At 39.7% G+C, this 21,083-nt stretch overlaps 1 protein-coding gene across 1 annotated transcript in view; it reads left to right on the forward strand.

Annotated features, from left to right (window-relative positions):
* Nucleotides 1-21,083, forward strand: part of nrxn3a (neurexin 3a) — a 185,152-nt gene that overhangs the window by 146,567 nt on the left and 17,502 nt on the right. The window contains 3 exon segments of the mRNA XM_036150709.1: nucleotides 16,172-16,353; nucleotides 17,051-17,222; nucleotides 19,489-19,578. Of these exon segments, the coding sequence (XP_036006602.1) occupies nucleotides 16,172-16,353; nucleotides 17,051-17,222; nucleotides 19,489-19,578 (444 nt within the window).

Below are 21,083 nucleotides of genomic sequence, written 5' to 3' on the forward strand. Positions count from 1 at the left end.
ATGATTAGTGAGGAGACGAACCCGGTATTCAGCCAGACACAATCTTCATGCTTTTACGGTTGTTTATTGAAGGACAGGCGAGGAGTGGGGACAAGGCAGGTAAACAGAACGGGGTCCAAAAAAGGGTAAAGCAGACATCCAGACACACTTGATGGGAAACAGGCGAACAGAACTGTGCAGAAAATACAGATCAGGTTTACAAACAGGCAGGATCAAGGTGCTGGAAGCTCTTACCAAAAGCAGGACCGAAAACAGGAGATGCACACAGACGTGAACAGATGACAAGTGAAACATAAGCGAAGTCTCGGCAACAAACAGAAAACTGAGGGAGGTTTAAACAAGCGGGCGGACAGGTAAGCAGGGAGGGACTAATTAACCAAAACCAGGTGGAAGTGATTAAGGGCGCAGATAGGAGCTAGAAAATAAACCTAAGATAAAACAGAACAAATAAAGCACAGAACTAAAATCGGAACTAATACAGGGACCAGATAACTAACACAATAAAGACACTAAACCAGAATCCAAAACAGAAATAAACTAAGAAGCAGAAATAAGCTACTTAACCAAATAATAAACATAAACCAGAACAGAACATTACAAAATATTTTAAGTTGAGGAAAAGAAAGTGGAAACCACCCTGCCACTTGCATTTCTAAAACAAACACCTGCATTAACTCTAAAATTGTATGAAAACTATTTTATAAATTTTCCATTATTCCTGTAATCTATCACAATATTTTTGCAATATCCAAGGCAATGATGGCATTACTCATTAAAAAAGCTTGCATTTTCCAGGTTGGGATTGTGCCTGCCTCAAGTGGAGGAGATTAGGTATGTTCACAAGTGAGGGGAGAACAATCAGATGCTGCCGCAGTAACGTGTACGCTGCACTGATCCGGTGTAGTGAAGAGAGAACTTAGCCACAAGGCGAAGCTCTCGATGTACTTGTCAGTCTGTACTCCTACCCTCGCCTGTGGTCATGAAATGTTGGTCATTACCAAAAGAACGAGATCTGGGATAAAAGCAGCTGGGCGCGCTGGTGGCACAGCAGGTAGTGCGACCCATGTACAGAGGCCTTAGTCCTCGATGCAGTTGACCCGGGTTCGACTCCGACCCGCGGTCCCTTTGCCGCATGTCACTCCCCCTCTTCCACCCCCTTCCTGTCAGCCTACTGTGTTAAAAAGGGAGCCACTAGAGCCATGAAAAACCTCCAAAAAAAAGCTAAACATGAGCTTCCTCTGCAGGGTGGCCGAACACTCCTGTGGAGACAGGGTGAGGAGCTCAGCCATCCGGGAGGGGCTTGGAGTACAGCCACACGTTCGAGAGAAGTCGGCTGAGGTGGCTTGGGCGTTTGTTCCAAATGCCCACTGGATACCTTCCTCGGAAGGTCTTCCAGGGGACATTATAATACATGTCTCGCGGGGAGGAGGCCCAGAACACACTGCTATATCTGTCAACTGGCCTGGGCTTCCCTCATTGGTGCTGGAGGCATCTTTGGATAGGGACCTTTGCTGAGTCAGTGGGCCCCGCAACTAAGCCCCGGACAAGTGTGAGTATGAATCATGAAAACAAATGAGACAAAACAATGAAGGAAAGGTTAGAATATCCCTAATTCGTTGAGAAGGATCTCAACAAGGGATAATGGATGTTTAAAACACTAAACTGAATAAAAGCGCAACTTCCATGAAAGGGTTACTCTAAAGTTAAAAGAAATTACTTCATGGTCTAATTTGAGGCCATAACACCTGCCGGTATTTTTGCATGGGAAATATGGAAAAGAATGCAAAAAATAAAAGTAAAATAAGGAATAGCCTTTGAGTTCAGCAGCTTCTCACATCAGAACCACCATGATGCATGAAACAAGAAAGGGTGGTCAAACAGCTGTTGATTTTGTCTTAATTAAATTGCATTTCTGCTTTGGGGTTTAGTCGCCTCTATCGTCTGCTGGAGGTGTAGTCAGCTTAATCTCCAACAGAAGTTTTTTTCTACCCATGAAGGTTAGTCAAAGTGGAAGGCTCTGTTTAGGGATTAGTTTGTATCATGCCTTGGTTGATTCATCACTTTGGATCAATGATCTTGAGAACTGTTTGTTTTCAAATAGTGATGCTCTGAAAGCAGATCTCCAGACTTTGCAGTGGTTTAAATTCCCAACAAAATGTGAGTGTAGGAAAAGAAAAATCTTCATGTAGACCAAGTGAGATGTCAAAGCATCAGGATGGAAAACTTAAGGCAATATTTTTGCTTTAAGATCAAATATGAACAACAGAAGAAATTACAATCTCTTGACAAATGCTAAATGGGCAGAAACATGAGTCAATGAAAGTAACTGAAGTTTAAGAAATCAGTAGAAGGAAATGGGATCCAGAAAAGCTGAACTCGAAGCATGACAAGCACTTAAACAAAGGAGAATATGGTTTAAATGTGTGAAGGAAGGCAGGTGCTGACTGTGGACGATTCGTACACAGTTGGTTCAGACAACCAGCTTCAGCCAAGGAGCTCAAGGTGCAATGCATATATGCAGCAATCCCAATTGAATATGTAAAGCTGAGTGGTTGAAGAAAAGCAGCAATTTTCCAAAGTCATTGATGGTTTTTGATCTTATTAGCTCCACAGGAAAATCACAGGACGACGCGTCTTCATCAAGTAGCTTTGCTGATGATGAGGTAGACTTCCAGGATGATAATGCATCTGTCCGCTAAACAAAGAGTAGTAAAACTTTTCTTTAGGACACAGAAATCAACTCAAGAGCATGGTTAACATGTCCAGCTCCAACCTGGAATTTAATGTGGAAAGAAAACTGGTGCATGAAAGGCTCCTGTAGTACGAGAATGTTGGGATCTAACTGACAAAGACTATTGTTTTCCATTGGTGAAGCTCACGCCTCAAAGAATTAATGTTGTCTGAAATAACAGAGGATCTCATGGTTCATGATTCCATCCTTTAATCTCCTGCTTGATCTGAAAATAAAAGTGTAATCTCAGCCTAATTACGACTTTCTACTTTGACGATACTGACGCATTGCACCTTTAATAATTCACAGACTTCTGCCATATCTTTTCCAACCGTGACACCAATTTGTAATGGGTCACAAAAAATGTGGCCTACGGCAGACAAAGGTAGTACAACACTAACACTATAACTTCCCTTATTCATGATAACGCTTTGGTGTCCGCTGCAATGGCTCTTACCTCTGACGGTGGATTTCTACAACTTTCATTGTAAGGGATTTAAGGTGTCGATAAACGTTGGAGCTGGAGTCCATATCCATCACACGTCTCTCATATAAGAGCGAGGGGACCAGTAGAAGATGAATTGGGGAAGGAAGGCAATAAACAGCATTTATGACTGAGCAGCTCTTGAAAAATGGGGATGAATAGAATGCTGGAAAACTAAAGGGATTGTGGAATTGGACTGAAATAATTTATTTCTTCATGTGGGTCTTTTGGAATAAGAGAAAATTGGGGGAGCCTGTGTGTATTAAAAGAGTCAAAGGACTGTCGGGAGAAGTTTTATGAATACGAATTGAACCTGTTTGTCTTGTACAGCTGCTTGAGATGACATTTGTTGTGACTTGGTGCTGTATAAATAAACTGAAGCGAACTGCCTTAAAATCAAACCAGCTTTCAGCTCCCGGGCATCACTGCTCAGTGTTTCTAACATTCTTCAGCAACTCTCTGCGTACACTTTTGTCCAATTTGCGGCATCAGATTCATGAGTGGAAACTAGTTAATACGGCGTCAGAACCCAATGTTCAGGTTGTCCTAGAGGTATTGGTTATAAGGCAACCTTCTTACCTGTCGTCCCAAGAGTGGACATCCCAGGAATTTACCTCAAGAACAAACCATCCAATGATCAGAAAGATAAAAAAAAAACCTAGAGGTCTCACTCAAACTCTAAAAGCCTTAGTGTCTATGTTAAGGTTCAAGACAGGACTAAAGAAGAGACTAAATTACGATGGTTGGTCTCAAGGTGCAGCAATGGAGAGTAGTGTATTATGTTTGAGAAACAATGGGGGTTTCATTTTTGCAGATGATGTGATGTTTCCATCTTCAAGCCATGACCTTCAGCGTGCGCTGAAGCGGTTCACAGCCAAGTGTGAAGGGGCTGGGATGATCAGCTCATCTAATTCTGAGACAAAGGTCAACAGAAAATAAAAAAAAGATTAAATGTTCTCTCTGGGTCAAGCCTCTGTCTTTGCTCCATGTTGAGGAGTTCAAGTATCTTAGTGTCTTATTCATGGTTGATTGGAGGATAGAATAGATGGATGGTCTGAGTTCAGGCTCATCTGCTGTAATGTGGGCATTACTGTTCCTTTTATTTTACTATCTTTGGAGATAAGGCAAGAAGTAGAGCTGCTTCTCCTCCATATTGGAAGCAGTCAGGTGGATGGTTTGTTCTTCTAATCAGGTTGCCTCCTGGAGAAGACTCCCAATATCCCCAATAACCATCTTTCCTCTCCTGCTAGGGGAAGGATGTCTCTCTTAAATGTGTTACCAACATTTTGGATAAGTGAAAGATTATAAATGCACAAAGATATCTGTGTTGTTTGGAAGGATTGAAATATAAAATTGTTTTTCCTGCAAAATACATGAGTCGGCAGGACTTTGGTTTGCACAGCTGCATGTGGATAAACCACAAAGACTTCAGGAATGATATGCTTTGGAGAGACAAGTTTCAAGTTCAAATAAAACAAAAGTGTATATGAGTGCCAGGTGGAGAGCTTGTAATCTGAGCCAGCTTTCCAGCCACAGGACCTGAGCTTCCCCCAGTTGACCCCAAACTCCCCTTTACACCCAAATACTCTATTACCGAAAATGAGTCAGTGTGGCTGACATACAGTCGGGGAAGAGATGTTTGGCCAAAACTGGGTCATCAACAGGACAATTGCAAACACAGCTGAAAATCCACCACAGAATGTGTGAAAAAGAAGATTGGCCATATTGAAAAGGTGCAGAGGGACCTGAAGGGAAATGTGCAGAGCTGTTTAAATAAACTGAACCCATGCTGGAAAGAAGAGTGGGTCAAAAGTCCTCCAATGATGAGGGTTATTGCTACTAACGGGGATTCTGCCTCCTGACGGATCATAATTTGGAACCTAAAGAGAAAGAGACCTTTGTAGCGTCTTCATACATAAACCATCTGAAAGATGGTTTATGTATGAAGATAATAAGATGTTTATTCACGTGGCTCAAAGCTGTGAAACGCTAATTCTTCACAAGCTGCGAAGCAAATTTTCAACTGAGGCAGGTAATCGTTGGAATGGGATGAGGTGGGGCAACTGGTCACAAAGTGAGCCGACTGGCAGGCAATCAGAGCGATTGGCAGGGTGACAGAGAGTCTATTTTCCTCTCCACTGACCTTTATATGTGCTCTGCTGTGAGCTGGATCCTTCATTGATCTACCAACCTCGGGACTAATCATCAGCACCAAGTGCATCCATGAAGCTGCAGAGCAGCTCCTCCTGCCCCGGCCGGTGGGCCGATACAGCTTAATGTCATTAACTTGTTCTCGCAGATATGTGAAGTTGATGAAGGAGCAGCTGATGCGTCCTGGTTTATCTCCGTGCAATGCAGGTCCTGAATGAGCTGCATTAATGTGTTGCTGATAAGCTTGAGGATAATGTGGATGTTGTCCTTCACCTTGTTGGTCTACCTCAGCCATTGTTTGTGTAATCTTTGCCCTTTTGCTGTTCCAACCCACATAAATCTGGAGCAGGAGGTAAAATAAAAAGCAGGAGAGCAGGAAATAGAGAATGGGTGGTTGTGGGAGGAGGTGGAGCTGGTGTTCTTCAGTTGGTGGGGGAAAGAAACGGCCATGCATCACAGCGGACAGGTCATTTGAACAGTGCAATGCTGCGTCTGAGGGTTTAGGAGATTAGAGGGGCTAATAATTTCTAAGGGCCATGCTTTATGTTAATGTGACAGGCTTCACTGTATATTTCTGCTGAGGCGCCGTCTTTGTTGGTCTTAATTTTCCTTTAATGGAACTTTTGTGTTTGTTTCAACGGCCGTCGCACAAATTTCACCCGCTCTGGAATTACCTTGCTTTCTGAAACAGAGGTCGTCCTCTAATTATTTCTCCCAGACAAAAGCAAGGACGTCTCTGGCACACAAAGTTTAGCAGAACACGAGGACAGGAGTAACAGATTTGGAATCATTATTGCAGTTTTACATTCCATCTCTGGATTTCTGTACAGCATTTTGACCTCAGTGTTTGTTTTAAGTGCTTTATTAAAAAAAAAAAAAAAAAGAAAAGTTGGACTGAATTGGATTTCTCACCAGCAAAAGAAACAAACCGAGATTAACCAGATTAAAATTTCCAGAGGTTGTACAAACACTTGGGGGGAATATGATGCTTAAAGGCTAACGTGTACAAAATGTGACAAATTAGGTCTTTATGACTTATGATTTTCTATGAAAAGGAGATGAATCACTTTTGTAAAAGAAGTGTATTTAGATTAAAAAGCTTTAGTTTTCTGGTCTAAAGACCTCAAACTTTTCCTCATTACAGGCCAATTTTTGTATTAACATACTTTACTATAATTTCCTATACTGCTGTCTATTTACACTCTTTAGCTTCTTAGGCAGTGTTTGTTTGGACATTCATGCGAACAGGACTTTTTTTTTTCCATTGTTCTGTATATCGCCTGCTACTCTCTTCCTTTTTAACTGGAATATTTCAATTCACTCTAATGACTATTTGTGCACTTTTAATTTCTCATGAGTTTATGTTATGTACTTTCATGCAGTTGTACAGTATTTTACATCACTTTGTAACTTGACTGACATTTTTTGACTTGAACAATTCAATGTCATCAGCTGTAAAGCACAATTTACACTCATTAGCTTCTCAGGCGGTGTTGTTTGGTACGTTCAGCTTGAACGTTTTATTTTTATCTTTATATGCCGTACTATCTAATAATGATTGCACAGTATTTTTCCCCTTCTGATGAGTTTTTCTATTCAGCTGTACGGCTTAACTTGAAATGTAGCTTTTTTTATAGCGTGTTTTTGCATTTTTGTGATCTTCTCTATGAATGCTCATTCTTCGTTTTTCCATGGAAGTCTTTGATTTGTGGGTGTATATAAGAATTATGACCTGGTGTCTCACCAAGATTTAATTATGGTCACATAATGACGATAAATACTCTTGATTGAGCTTCATTTGCAAATAGATAAAAATGTTTGTTGAGGGGCGATCATATTTTAAATTTCAAACCTCTGTGTGACGCAGTCGTTTTGTTTGCCGCAATTTCCTCGTTACCACATGTGGCTGCTTGTTGTGTTTGTTGTCAGTATCACATGACCAACAAAGACATAAAATAAAAGTACAGAGTAAATATTCTCTGTTGTGATGCAACATAGAAGATGGCATTGGTTGGTGCTTATTTACCCTGTTGTAAAAAAGAAAAAAAAAGTTCACTAGTCAGATTTCACCAAATTCCTTAACCTGATTGTCATTGAGATCCAAATGTAAATGTCTGATCAGTATATAATAGGATATTTGTCACATACCACTTCTGAGACAGCTCCACATTTAAGGTGGTCATTATTTAGGGCATAATTATACACGCACACATACAGTATATACTATCTATCTATCTATCTATATATATATATATATATATATATATATATATATATATATATATATATATATATATATATATATATATATAAATAATATTGCTATTACATTTAAATGGCCATGTGTAGCACTGCACAAACTTTAAAGTAAATAGGCTTTCCTACTTTACTCAAAATTTACCTCTTGCAGCCACATCTTATCATGTTGACGCTGGAATGAGCACATAAACTCCGAGGGGAGACACACAAGACAGACTCGCAAGGTGAAAACAGTTCCAGCCTATCTGTCTGAGCAGGTAATAAAATTTCTAAGATAAAGGATATTGCCTATAACTTTAGAAATGTGGAAGTGATGCCTTTGCACAATGAGGACACACTGAGAGCTCAAGACAAGCATTAAGTGAATAAATGATCGAACATGTCTTATTTTACAGAGTAACAGATTGCAGGCTTCACACACTCGGTTAAGGATTCTTGGTACATCCAAATGTGCAGTGAAACCGAGATTAAAGTAGCTCCAGTTATAGTGGCATCAACTCTGACTTTGGCAAAATGTAGTGATGCAACATCCTGCAACGGCCTTGGACTAGTTTTTTTTTTTTTTCTTTTCTTTTCTTACAATTTCAATTTCCAGCAGTACAATAAACATTTTTTTTTCTTTTATTACTGTCGAGGATGCATAAAAACAAACAAGCTTTAAAGTGAGTTTGATATCACATGCAGGTATGTGGTCTCCAATGCAATGCAGAGAGGAGAGCAGGTTGATGGGTCCTTTCATGTAGCCAAAATGATATGCAGCCTGCCCACTTTCTCCCCTCCGGCGGAAAAGCAGTGAAAGGCCTTCCTGGCTGCAGCCATCAAAGTTGACTTTCAAAATTCGCATTTGAGTTGTGTCACAAGGATGAAGACATCAGACGAACATACCTCCAGATGAAGGTCATTTCAGAAGTCCACAAATTAAATAATTCATGGCAACCAGTAAGAACAGCACCTGCAGAAACATACTGTATCGGCTTCTCCTCATTTTCCTCATGAAAAAACAAAAACAGGTTGGTTTTGGGAATATCTATTCACTTTTAGAAAATGCAGTTATAAAAATAGTAGTTGTTTCTGTCTGAAAATTCAAACTTAAACAAAAGTTGCAACTTTGGTGGGGGGAGCAATTAGCAAGCAACTTGTTTAGGTTCCCTGTGTTGGTACAGTTTTTCTGTAGTAGGCAGTAGATTAGTTAGCAGAAGTGTGTGAGACAGACTGGATGAAGATCAGAGTCTGAAAGTCTAAAGAGAGAGTCCTGAGCTGGAAAATGGTGGATTGCAATGTTTGGGCTGGGAAATTTTTTTATTTTTTTTTTTTGACTAGCTAAATGAGAATGAGGTGAGATCAGTGGGTGGATTAGAGCCGGATGGGCAGAATGCAGAGGCGATTACAAAACTGGCCACTTGAGGCTGGCTGTATATATGAGTTATGCCATGTTTCATTGGTACTCAGAAGTCACACTTAGGAGAAATCAGCTGGAAGACCCTCAAAATACAGCTTATGAGTTGGAAAGTCTGACTTTGTCACAAACTCCGTAAATCAACGGGACTGCAAAGACTCTTACCCAAAGACCACTGGAGAGTAGCACCAATCACCCCACCCCAAACTTGCAAGGTTAGCTGGGGATGGAGGGCTGGATAAAATATCATAAGCATTAAGCTGTCAATCAAAATAAAATAAAAAAACATTAATTGTAAATGTAGAAACAACCTAGGATTTTGTTTTGTCCTCACTTGCACTAAATATTGCAGGATAGCAAAGAAACACCTCTGACCATTCAGCTAAAGAGAGATTGTTCCTCAGACTCCTGTTGCTTGAGATGCATTTAAATTATTCCAGAAAATAATCGGTGTCGTTTTATCTTCCGTTTGCTTGCTCTTTGAGGATAATCGTATCCATTCTATTTTAAATTCTGCCTCAGAGTAAACAAACTCTGCCTTTGTAGTTTTGTCCCCAGTTCTCCGTCTCATCTTTCCTTCCCGGATTTGTCTCCACATTCCTGCATCCTTGCAGCCACTCTTTCACCTTTCTTTTACCTCAGTCATTTCTCCCAGCACCTCCTCAACAGCCGTCCAACCCCTCCTCCTCTCCTCTCCTCTCCTCTCTTCTCCACTCCACACCACACCACTCTCCCTCTCTTTCATCCTGTGACAGCTATGGGATCCAGTTCATTGCTGTTCCCTTCGTTAAACAGCCAGGGTGTCCAGACAGAGCGCATACGTCAAACGAAGGCTCTACATGGATTGTAGGCAACGGCAAACAGAAAAGGAGTTTTTACTGGCGTCAACGTTTTAGAGGCTGTTTGAATCTTTTTTTTTTTTTTGGAATTAAAAAGAGGAAGAAACAAGAGGAACATGATGAAGTAAATAGTCTGGTGGATTTACAGAGTTTGGTTTTGCGAATGGGTTGCTCATTTTGTGATTTGATTTTGGGGGATTACTCGAGATGTCTTCCTAAGACTGAGTGGAGAGAGGAATTAAGAATAGTCAAGCACATTTGGCGCGTCCACACAGGAGCGAAACCACAGCTTTCACGCAGAGGAGGATGCAGGATGTGTTGATCCATCCTGAGTCTTCATGGGGCCATTTTTTTGTGTGTCTCAAAACAACACCTGCTTTTCCTCAGGTGGATACTTCTTTTCATTGAGTTGACTAAGTTCAACCAACTCTGACGTGACGAGTCGGAAGTGTTTGGAATTACTGTCGATCCATCGACTGCGGATCTGCTTTATTTGCTTCAACATGAGATTATTTCACTTCAGCATTTTGCCGTACAGCGTAACTGTTTAAATGTTCGCCATCATGTGCCTCATTAGTGCTCTGCTTCTGAGGGGTTCAAATAAAAGGAGTTCGTCCCAGATTCCTGGACTGACTGTCCTTTACCAGATTGCTTGGATCTGGTGGCTCATTCTGGGATGTGGCGCTGCATCTACAGAGCAGAACTCGTCCCCCAACCAAAGACCTCAGGAGGCAACAGACTCACTGGATCATCCGCTGTTTGTGGGGAAGCACCGCTCCTTTCAGACTATACGCATGTACGGCTTTCCTGCAACTCTGAAGAGTGCTCATGGTGAGTCGTAAAACGAGGAGGAATTCAAATGAAATTTTGTTGCACAAACAATATTTTAATGAATTCAAAATATAGTAAACTGATTTAGAATGTCTTTGCCTAAAATAGAAAAGGAAGTCCACTTCAAAAGATGAAGGTGCATGTAATACGTCTTCGCTCCATCAAGAAAAAACTTTTGGCGGGCGCTTTTGGGGTTTATTGGCTGTTTTTGACAAAGAAAAAAAAGCTGCATAGTTTCATCTATTTTTTTTTTCATTATTTGATTTAATGAGTTGATGTAAAGAGAGACAGCCTCTCTTTCAATATTGTTTTTGGTAAATTGTGAAGTTTTCTATAGGGATGTCTTATTTTTTTTCTCCCAAAGTTTCATGTAGATTTAGTCTACATTCCTTTCCTTTAGGACAATGTAACATCGTTTTACAGTAGGGGGAGCTGATGAGCAGCTACCTGAATTTTAGCTACCGTTTTTTCCTGTTGTTTTGCATGAACAAATTAATCCAAGGTTAATTAGATCCTGTATGCCAAATTTTAGATTTGTTTTTGTGTAAGAACCTCAACAAAGTAAGTTTTTTTTCCTCATCAACACTGTTTGCATCAAGCAGCATTCAAGTCTAGATGGACCCTGTTTTAAGGTGGTTTCCTTATCAAAGCACCTGGTTTGTTTTGCTAAAAGGCAAATTTTATTCAAAGTCACATTTTGACTATAAGAAAATTCAGGCCAACGAGCATAAAACTGTTTATGCAGTTGTATGGCACAATAAGTCTACAAGCAAATATTTAGTTTTATTTCTCTTTTGAATAAACCAGAACTATAAGATAAAGAAAAAAAAAAAAATAAATAAAAAAAAAAATATATATATATATATATATATATATATATATGTATATATATATATATATATGTATATATGTGTGTGTGTGTGTGTGTGTGTTAGACGTGGCTCGGAAATCATATTATTGCTTTAAGTGCCCAGATGCACCCTTAGATAATGTCAGTATGAGGTTCTAGTTTATATTTTATTTCATCACCTAAATTAATAGGTTGGGGTTACAGTAAAGCTTTGGGGTACTTTATATACCAGTGGCTCTGACCTGAATCAGTCTAATCATTGAAACAGTTTGGAGTAGACAGTCATTAACAGGGTATTGCCCAACATATTATTCAAAATGTTTGTTATTATGCAAAGTACTGGGTCTTGGTTAATTTGGGACATATAAGTTGTGGTCCTTGAGCCTTTTAACATTTATTGCTAAATATCCTCACACAAAGGACCCGGCTAGGGGCTCTTAGCCCTTGGTGTTTAATTTGTAGTTATGTGACAAACATTTTTGTTTAGGTAGGACTACTAGTATACGACATATTGCCATGGTTTTAGGAGGTGGGCAATATATAAGATGTGAGGATTAAAGGAGCAATAATCTAAATTCAATCACTAGGTGGGCTGTTGAGCACTGTCTGTGGACCAGAACAAGATATGTCCCCTGCCCTTGTCATCCATCACCTCATATGCGCAATTTTGTAAAGGATATTTATGCAGTGAAACATCATCAACGTTTCGATCCGCTGGACGTGCTCGCCTCCATTTTGTTCCTACGCTACACTAATCTGATGGTGGCATTTTAGGGATGGGGAGGGGCTGAGCCCTGAGTGGCAGCCATTTATATGGACGTACATGTACGTGCGGATGGCCCGGATTTGTAAACAAAAGACTGAACAGCACAGAGATGGTGTGTGATGTCAAACCATATAAAAGATACCGTTAATTCTTCATATCAGTAAAATAATGAATCATTTCTAATTGCTCCTTTAGAGAGACATGCAATTTCATCGGGGCTAAAGAAATTGTTTTGGCATAAGGATTTGGCCCAGGGACACTTGCTAAGTTCAAGACAAAGTGCTGGAACGTAAAATGGTTAGGATTTAGATAGGGTTAGGCATCAGTTTAATGAAACTAAGAGAAGTAAAGCACAAAAAAACTACTCAAACTTGTATTTTTTTCACAAGTTTTACAGGAAACTGAGTCAATGGTAGTGGGGCAGCAGACCAAGCTTGTGATCCCGTTTTTATTGAGAAGACCAGGGAGTAAATAATCTATTTGGGGGATACATTGCTCTGTCTCCATGGAAAGTTTAGTCTATGGTACTGAAAAGGAGACACAACTTTGTTCAACCTGGGGTTAAGGAGGAACTGTGTTTTTTTTTTTTTTTTTTTCACCCAGGACTGTTTGAAAGTGGCCAGATCTTTACCCTGGTAAAGTTACTAAGGGGTCAAGGAAAGTATTGTCCAGTCCAAATATGTTTCTTGGATCGAAAAAGGCTTACATCTGTCTCTCCTGAGGGATTTTGTAGACATGGGTACTCTGGAAATATGAAATGCTGGGTTTTAAAAACCAAAGAATTGTCACCATATTTTGACCTGTTACCTCTACACCTGACTTCAGATAAGTATAGTATAGATCAATGACGCGTAGTATTCATTACATACAAACATGTGACCCCTAATAATAAACTATGGTGTTGGTCCTGCTTTAACTAAATATTTTATTTTCATTGCAAATGTAAAGATTTGTAATTGCTTCGATACACTAAAGTACTGTCCCAACAAAAAACGTCTATTTTTGCCAGCATTTCAAACTGCTAATCCTCTAATTATTATTTGAAGGCTAAAGAGGATTTCACCAGCCACTTAACATAATAAAATGTTCTGTTTCAAACTCACTGAAATGATTGCATTCCTAAAGCATTCCATACAATTTCTTGGTTCCCATCATCACCAGAAGATGTGTCAGACTCAGTTTACTCAACTTTGTATCGCTGTCATGACGCTAGGAATTATAACAATAATACGCTGGTAGACGACGGCTGGTTCTCAGCTTGTTAAAGGCGCCAACACAGCTGTCCTGATATTTGGTTTAGAATTGTTCCCTTTGTTTTACTGTGATCATTGAATAAGTACTAGTTGTGACATGGAAGCAAGTCTTTCCCTGTGAAATAAGCTAACTTCATTGTTTTCAGATAACAAGATAAAAAAAAGTAGATTCTTGTCCATTTTGGCTTGTGTCTTTTTTGTTCATCATGGTGCAAAGCCACAGGGCGAACAACAATGGTATCCATAATACATAACTTATTGAAAATTGTGTTTTGACTACTGACTGCCCCCAAGTGAAAGCAGCAAGATATAACGTCTAGAGGCCTGCTTTTCACAAAGTACGGCGGCTTAAAAGCGCAACAGTGGAGAATCAACTTCAATCCTTCCAAACTGAATAGGAATTATAAGAAAATCGAAAACATTTCCAAAGATAAGAGCTCTGATATTGAAAACCAAACAGAAATTGAAATCAATGCTTTAACCCTCATAGTAAAACGTTATTATGGAGATTCTCTTATAAACCCTCTGGAACGTTCTCCCCTTTATTTCCCTGAGTTGGAAGACGCAAATCTCTTGAATAGTTTATGAAAATTCCCTCAAAACCTTTAAACTTGCTGTACAGTCTTTTTGATGTGCCAAAACACATGCATTAGTTGTTGCAGAGAAGCCCCTTATCGATATCTTTATTTTTGCTCTTCTTGCTATCAGATCTACATTTGACACATGAACTTGGAACTGGGAGTTTAAAGCAACAGGCTCGCAGTAAATATTTAATTGTGCAGTGAATCCCCAGGGATAAAGACACACAGATCTCCACATTTCCCTTCCCAGATATCTAGGTGAGCAGTAGAATAAACAAGTGGGGGATTATTTGGAAAGGCACTTAGACTTGCCTCCCCCATTCATTATTAGCATATTCTGTTGGGGGTGAATAAACATTACTTTTTATATAAATTTTTTTTCAGAGGAGACTGCAGTGTTAGGTGACTAATTTGCACAGACTAAAGCAGCTTGAGGAGAGCAGGATGGGGGTGGAGGGTGTAGGGGAAGGAGGGGGGGGGGGGGGGGTTCTGGCTCAAGCAACAAAGTGCTTTTGTGACGAGCATTATCAGCCGGAGCCAAGATTCATCTCATCTGCCTGGGTCTGCTCATTAGCATTAGCAACCTACTGTGTCTGTGCACACATGTGTCAGATTGTGTATTTTTCGTTTGCCCACGAACTGAGTTACGGAAAAACCTGCGTGCGTTAACAACCTTGTTGCGTTTCTATGAATACAGATGCATTCATTCTCCAACCCTAGTTGGTCCAAGCAGTGTATTCCGTGTACATTCATATCTAATTAAGCTTCACCTTAATGAACACAAAAGTGGAGAACAATTTGGGGCATTTTGCCAAATGATTACTGATTAAAGAAACCTGAATTAAAAGGCCAAATTATACAACCTATTGTTCTCGATATGGGGCAGCGAAGTGTTGGTAGCACTGTTATCTTACAGCAAGAAGGCTCTGGGTTCGAACCTCGGCCCGGGGTCTTTCTGCATGCAGCTATCATGTTCCTCTTGTGCATGCGTGGGTTCTCTCCTGGTACTCCGACTTCCTCCCATTGTCCAAAAACCTTACTGTGTTAACTGGTCTCTCCAAATTGCCCTTAGTTGTGTGTGTGTGTGTGTGTGTGTGTGTGTAACTTGATACCAAGTTTGTCAGCCTATATTGCTCCTATGCCAAACGGTGGCACAAAACACTGTTTTACTAGTAGGTCATTTTCACCCATACCGGCATTCAGTAAGGTCAAAAAACAGCTATTGCAAGACACAGGAGGGGGCTAGGTTTTCTCAAGTGGGCTTGTTTCGATCGTCCCGATCCACCCTTTCGTTTGGTACCAAGTTTGTCAGCCTACATTGCTCCTATGCCAAACGGTGGCACAAAACACAGTTTTCTAGTAGGCCTCATTTTCTCCCATACCAGCACTCAGTAAGGTAAAAAAAAACAGCTACTGCAAGACACAGGAGGGGGCTACATGTTTTCAAGTGGGCTTGTTTCGATCGACTCGATCCACCCTTTCATTTGATACCAAACGGTGGCACAAAACACAGTTTTCTAGTCTTATTGGACCTAACAAGTGCAGTAATAATATAAAGAATTTTTTTTAGAAATATTAGAAGTTATGATAATTTCTTTACATTTTTTTCTGATTTATGTATGTCATTTTAATGTTCCTAGAGTGTCTAGAAAGCATGGTCCTAAGAAGGTAAGATTTTTTTGGAGGAGCTAAATAGGCCACAAATGTGAGAATGTGTGTGTGTGTGTGTCTGGTTGTTTGTCCTTTGCGTCTTTGCGTTACTCTGTAATGGACTGGTGACCGGTCCATGGTGGACCCCCTACTCTTGCCCTATGACTGCTCGGGATAGACACAATAGACCTTGATAGCAACCCCTCCAAAATCTATTGAATAGGGCACGTTTGATCTCAGTTGGATATTGATGGCAATATATCTATGCAGTGTGTTTAAATAGTCTGTTGAGCAATATTTTTTTTTTAGATACACTGACCGGTCTGTTGCTTATTCTGCTATATCCGATGGTTAATAAATTCTCTTTATCTTCCCATCAGCTGGAACTACGTACATCTTTGGCAAAGGGGGAGGTCTCATCACGTTCAACTGGCCGGCTAATGAGAGACCGAGTACCAGAACCGACAGGCTGACCGTTGGCTTCAGCACATCCCTCAAAGACGGCATCCTGGTCAGAATTGACAGCGCGCCTGGGCTGGGGGACTATCTTATGCTGCACATAGTGAGTACTCACGAACACCAATTCGTTCTCGCCTGCTTTGGTCTCCTCTGATGTTCTGGCATGCAATTGTTTAGATTAATCCCGGCCATTACTGAAACTGTCCCCTTAAAGATTAAATTTTATCTGCATTGTTATGCAAGTTGCAGTTTGAGTCATCTTTATGTTTTCTTTTTTCTTTATGTTAACGAGGATGCCCTCGGGTTTATTCTCGCTGTTGACATCATGTTTGCAAAGAAAGAAGCAGTATTTCAAGTTTTTAATACGGAAAGCTGACAGGATGCAATTATATTTCGGGCTGAAGTTGTCTCGTACATGTTTCAAAATCACTTTAGCTTCAAATGTATTTGAGCACATGGATTTACTTTTCTCAGTAAAATGTTCCTTGTTCAATCACCTACAAATCAAGCCCAGAGCAGGATTCATCCACTCCCTTGCTTTGAATCAAGAGAAGCGTTGCTTTCATAAATTCTGCACACATCACCTACGCAGAAATAATGATCCTCTGTCTGTTCACATTTCAGTACTTTTCTAAAACAATAAAAAAAATAAAAGCTGCCATGCATTTTCTGTTCCCCTTTATGGATTCCTCACATGCGATGGAACTGTATTTAATTTGTTGTATTTTTTTGTATTTCTGCACAACTAAAAAGAAGTCCCAACTTCCCAGTACCTCAAAAATTGTGTTTTCTTATGTCAGGAACAAGGGAAGATTGGAGTGACCTTTAACATTGGGACTGAGGACATCCTTGTTCAAGAAAACAGCACCCCAGTGAATGATGGAAAGTATCATGTAGTTCGTTTCACCAGGAATGGTGGGAATGCCACCCTGCAGGTGGATAACTGGTCGATCAATGAACATTTCCCAACAGGTACAACCATAACGGTTAATTCTTGATTATATAACCTATTTTACAAAGAGCTATGATGAGGGAGTGGAGTCATGTTGATGTGCCACATCTGGAGAAAGTCACTGGGCAGCATCTGCTTCAGAAATGAGTGTCATTTATTAACATCTTATCTGTCACTGGGACACCGGTGTCCCCACTGAACGTATTTCTGACTTTTAGGTGTCACAGTTTGTATCGGAGGCGTTTATTTTAAAAATTCTGCTTTTAAAATGGTTGTCTAGGCCCTGCTCCTTTGATTGACACCTCTTTTGACCGACTGCGTTGATCTGCGTTCTTCCTGAACCAATGTTGTTCACTACAGCTCATTTGTCAAACTCCCTCCTCGTCGTGTTTTCACACACATTGCTCGGGCCTCTTAGTGCAGACGCACATTCTGACGCATGCAGCTTCTAGCCAGTAAAATTACTTTGACATGGACGTATCGCTTCTTGGGGCTTAAATTTAAATCCCCGTAGCGGTGGGATGAATAAAGCAAATCAGTCCGCTGCACCTGGTGTGCGTCCTTAAGCGTAAATAGACTTATTTTTTTGTGTTAGACATTTATTCTTCCCCTACTGTATTTCAATCATGTTAACAACTATTCCGTGCATAAAATAGGAATCATCTGGAGATAACCTGTCAATAGAGTCCTCCTTGATGTCTATATGTAGAAAAAACAGGGGTTACAGCCTCTTGAAATTGGCATCTCCATTTTGGCAAAGTTTCAATGCATTTGCAAAACAATGGCAGAACTCTTGCCTGGTCATATCCACAGAAAAACAGGTCCAGGATAGTAATTTTTTTCTGTTATTGACTTCACATTTGAACCTGTCATAGAAAAGAGTTGTCTCCCATAGCTCCTTTATTTTTTCAGCCAGTAACTCAGTACCAAAGAAAAAGATTTGTAAGATGAGAACAAACAAAAAAAGCAGAATTTGTGTATGTTCCCATTCAATAAATAAAAACTGGTTTCTGATTGTTTAAACCAGGTTTAAAGTGTTACTTTTACAAAGATAGCAAGCTTTTGCATCTACTCCAAACTTCAAGAACAGCATCTAATTAATGTTTTTTACATCTTGGGGGTCACAGTTAACAGTTATAGCTCTTTTTTTTTTTTTTTTTTTTTTTTTTTTTTTTTAGAAATTGCATCAGAGGTCTCTGCTGTTTGTTCTATGCTTGTTCAGGGGAAAATTACACTTAAAAAAGTTATTTTTAAATAGAAATGAGCTCCTCAAATTTACTTTAGGATGAGTGAAATCCCCTATTTTATCCCTTCCCAGCAACCTAACTCATGATTCCCTAAAGTGATTTGCATCAGGTTCCACTACTTCATATATGTGATAAATGCTCTTAGTTTTGCTTTGACAAGTGGACGCATACATGTCTCAGAGTGTGTCAGGTTTGATGGGAAGAAGAGAACTGGCTTCAGAGACATGCCTGGATAGCCTCTTGAGCCTTTGGACAAAGTAGGCATAGAAAATGTTGCTTATGGTGCGTTAATTCATCCACACTGGTATGCTATAGCACAGAGGTCTGTATGGCGATAACTGAGGTGTGTTTAAAGAAGGTTCTAAACGGACTTACCTTCTGCTCCACCGCTGTTCTCAACTTAGCTTTAACCCCCAAAAGACTTGGTTCATGTATACAGTGGCCTTTGTCTTTCTCTCTCGGCTGAATCACCTGTTACCTGATCAGTAGACTGAATTTTTGAGATCCTGATCTTTTCAGTGAAGGCGGTTGAATTTTCTCACCTTGAATCCAGTGGTAAAACAAAACTCTTGTTTAATGTAAGAGAGGCATGTTTAAGCTGTCAGTCTTGTGAAGACAGTTAGGGAAATCTGTCCTATCCGGTTAACATGAGCTCATGCTGCCCAGTGACCTGTGTATCATGGTTAGCTTGATCCTATCAAGACCCAAAACTGCAGTTTGATAACATGTTGTTGTTCTGAGGCTACCCAGGGTTCATTCATTTCATTCTGTAAGATATAAACCTGATCTAAATAAGAATAAAAATAAAAAAAACATTCACAAGTGATGAAGCTCTTCTACAGATAGAGAATGTCCATATCCACATACACTGGTAATCATCATGTGAGAAAGCAAATGTGTTTTATTTTATACAAACAAGGTCTAATCTCAATCTAATCTTCGAGCTAAAATCATCTTAATCTGATGTAAAGTGTTCTTCAGTGTTTCATGATCCTGATATCAATAAATGTCTTTATAAATGTCTCCTTAAACTTTAAAGGGAACAGCGACATTGAACGCTATCAAACGGCCAATAAGAAAATCCCTTTCAAATATGCCAGACCGGTAGAAGAATGGCTACAAGAGAAAGGTAATTTATATAAAAACAAATATTATTTATGTGTGTCCCCACTGTCCTGATGTTGCATAAAGTAGTAGCATTCAAAGCATGTCTTTGTTGCAGCATTTGATACTTTGTGTGTTTAGAATGCTTTAAAGAGATTCTGTGAGAATTGCTAACTTTGAAGTGATCCCATGAGTGTTCTTGTTTATCTAAGCAAATGAAGCTATTTTATCATGAATTTGAATGCATATTCATCTAAAAGGCACTTTTCTGTGTGAAAGCTGAATAAGAACTGAACAGGTGTGAAGTAGCCAAATAAATATTAACAAATGAACTAATAAATGTGAAATAAATCATCTCCAACCTTAATGTGAAAGACAGCAAGACGTCCAGAGGCTTTTATGGACCATATACCAATGCATGGTGATATGTAATCATAAAAGAAACATTACTTTAGTTTAACTGTTTGTAGTCCACACAAGTGTCAATTTATTTATAATCTTATTTGTTTTTCTGTAATATGTTGATACAAGGCACCAACTTTAACATTTCAGTGGTATGTTTAAAAACCAGAGAAAACGCAACTCAATTTAAATCTTTTTGATCTATCAAGAAAGCTTTAAACTAACACACAAACGTAAATTTAGAGTCAAATTCCCCTCATTAACTTGAAGCCAGTGATTACCGTATGAAAGAACCAACAGCAGCTAATTTAGGAGCTCAGACTATCTGTCCATCCATCCATTCATTTGCTATATACTCACTTATCCTCTCAAGGCCGCTGGGATGCCGGTGCCTAGCTTCTTCTCTAGCTATAAATGGGCGAAAGGCACGGTGTACCCTGAACAAATCACCATCACAAGGAAACACAGAAAAAACAAACAACCATACACATGCGCTCACTCCCAAAGAGCAATTAAGAGCGACCAATCAACCCAACACACACACACTGTACGTTTGAACTGTTGGAGGAAGCAGGATTATTTGAAGAGAACCCACTTATGCCCAGAGAACATGCAAACCGGTGGTATTCAAACTCAGGATCTTCTTGCTGTGAGCAAGGCAGCTTTGCCACAGCACAGCCTGCCCTCAGACCAGCACGTAGCTTCTTGAAAGAAAGATGCTTGACTCTGATTACCAGACAGAAACAGTAAACTGATGTCAGCTCTTTAAAACCTGGCTTGCTCTGTTGCCCATCATTCATTCTTTTTTTTCCCCCCGCCCATGGCAGTTTTAAGTTATCTTACCTGGCTAGCTGTTAGAATAAAACACTGATTTAGTCACAGATTTATTCACTTTGCTGCACTGAGGTCAGACAATACCACATCTGTTTATGGCCATTTTATTTCTTTTTTTTTAAAGCTGTACATAAAATCAAACCGATTAAACCGCAGAGCGGGGAAAAATATCCAGTAACTTACAGTGTTAATAAACACAACTTTGAGTTTGGTTTCATGGGAAAGTGTCTCATTTTAGTGAAACTGTGATGCTTATTTAAAGACACTTCTTGATGATAATTTCTTACTGTGGAT

Source organism: Fundulus heteroclitus, chromosome 19 (genome assembly GCF_011125445.2).
Source record: "Fundulus heteroclitus isolate FHET01 chromosome 19, MU-UCD_Fhet_4.1, whole genome shotgun sequence".
NCBI classification, from domain to species: domain Eukaryota; kingdom Metazoa; phylum Chordata; class Actinopteri; order Cyprinodontiformes; family Fundulidae; genus Fundulus; species Fundulus heteroclitus.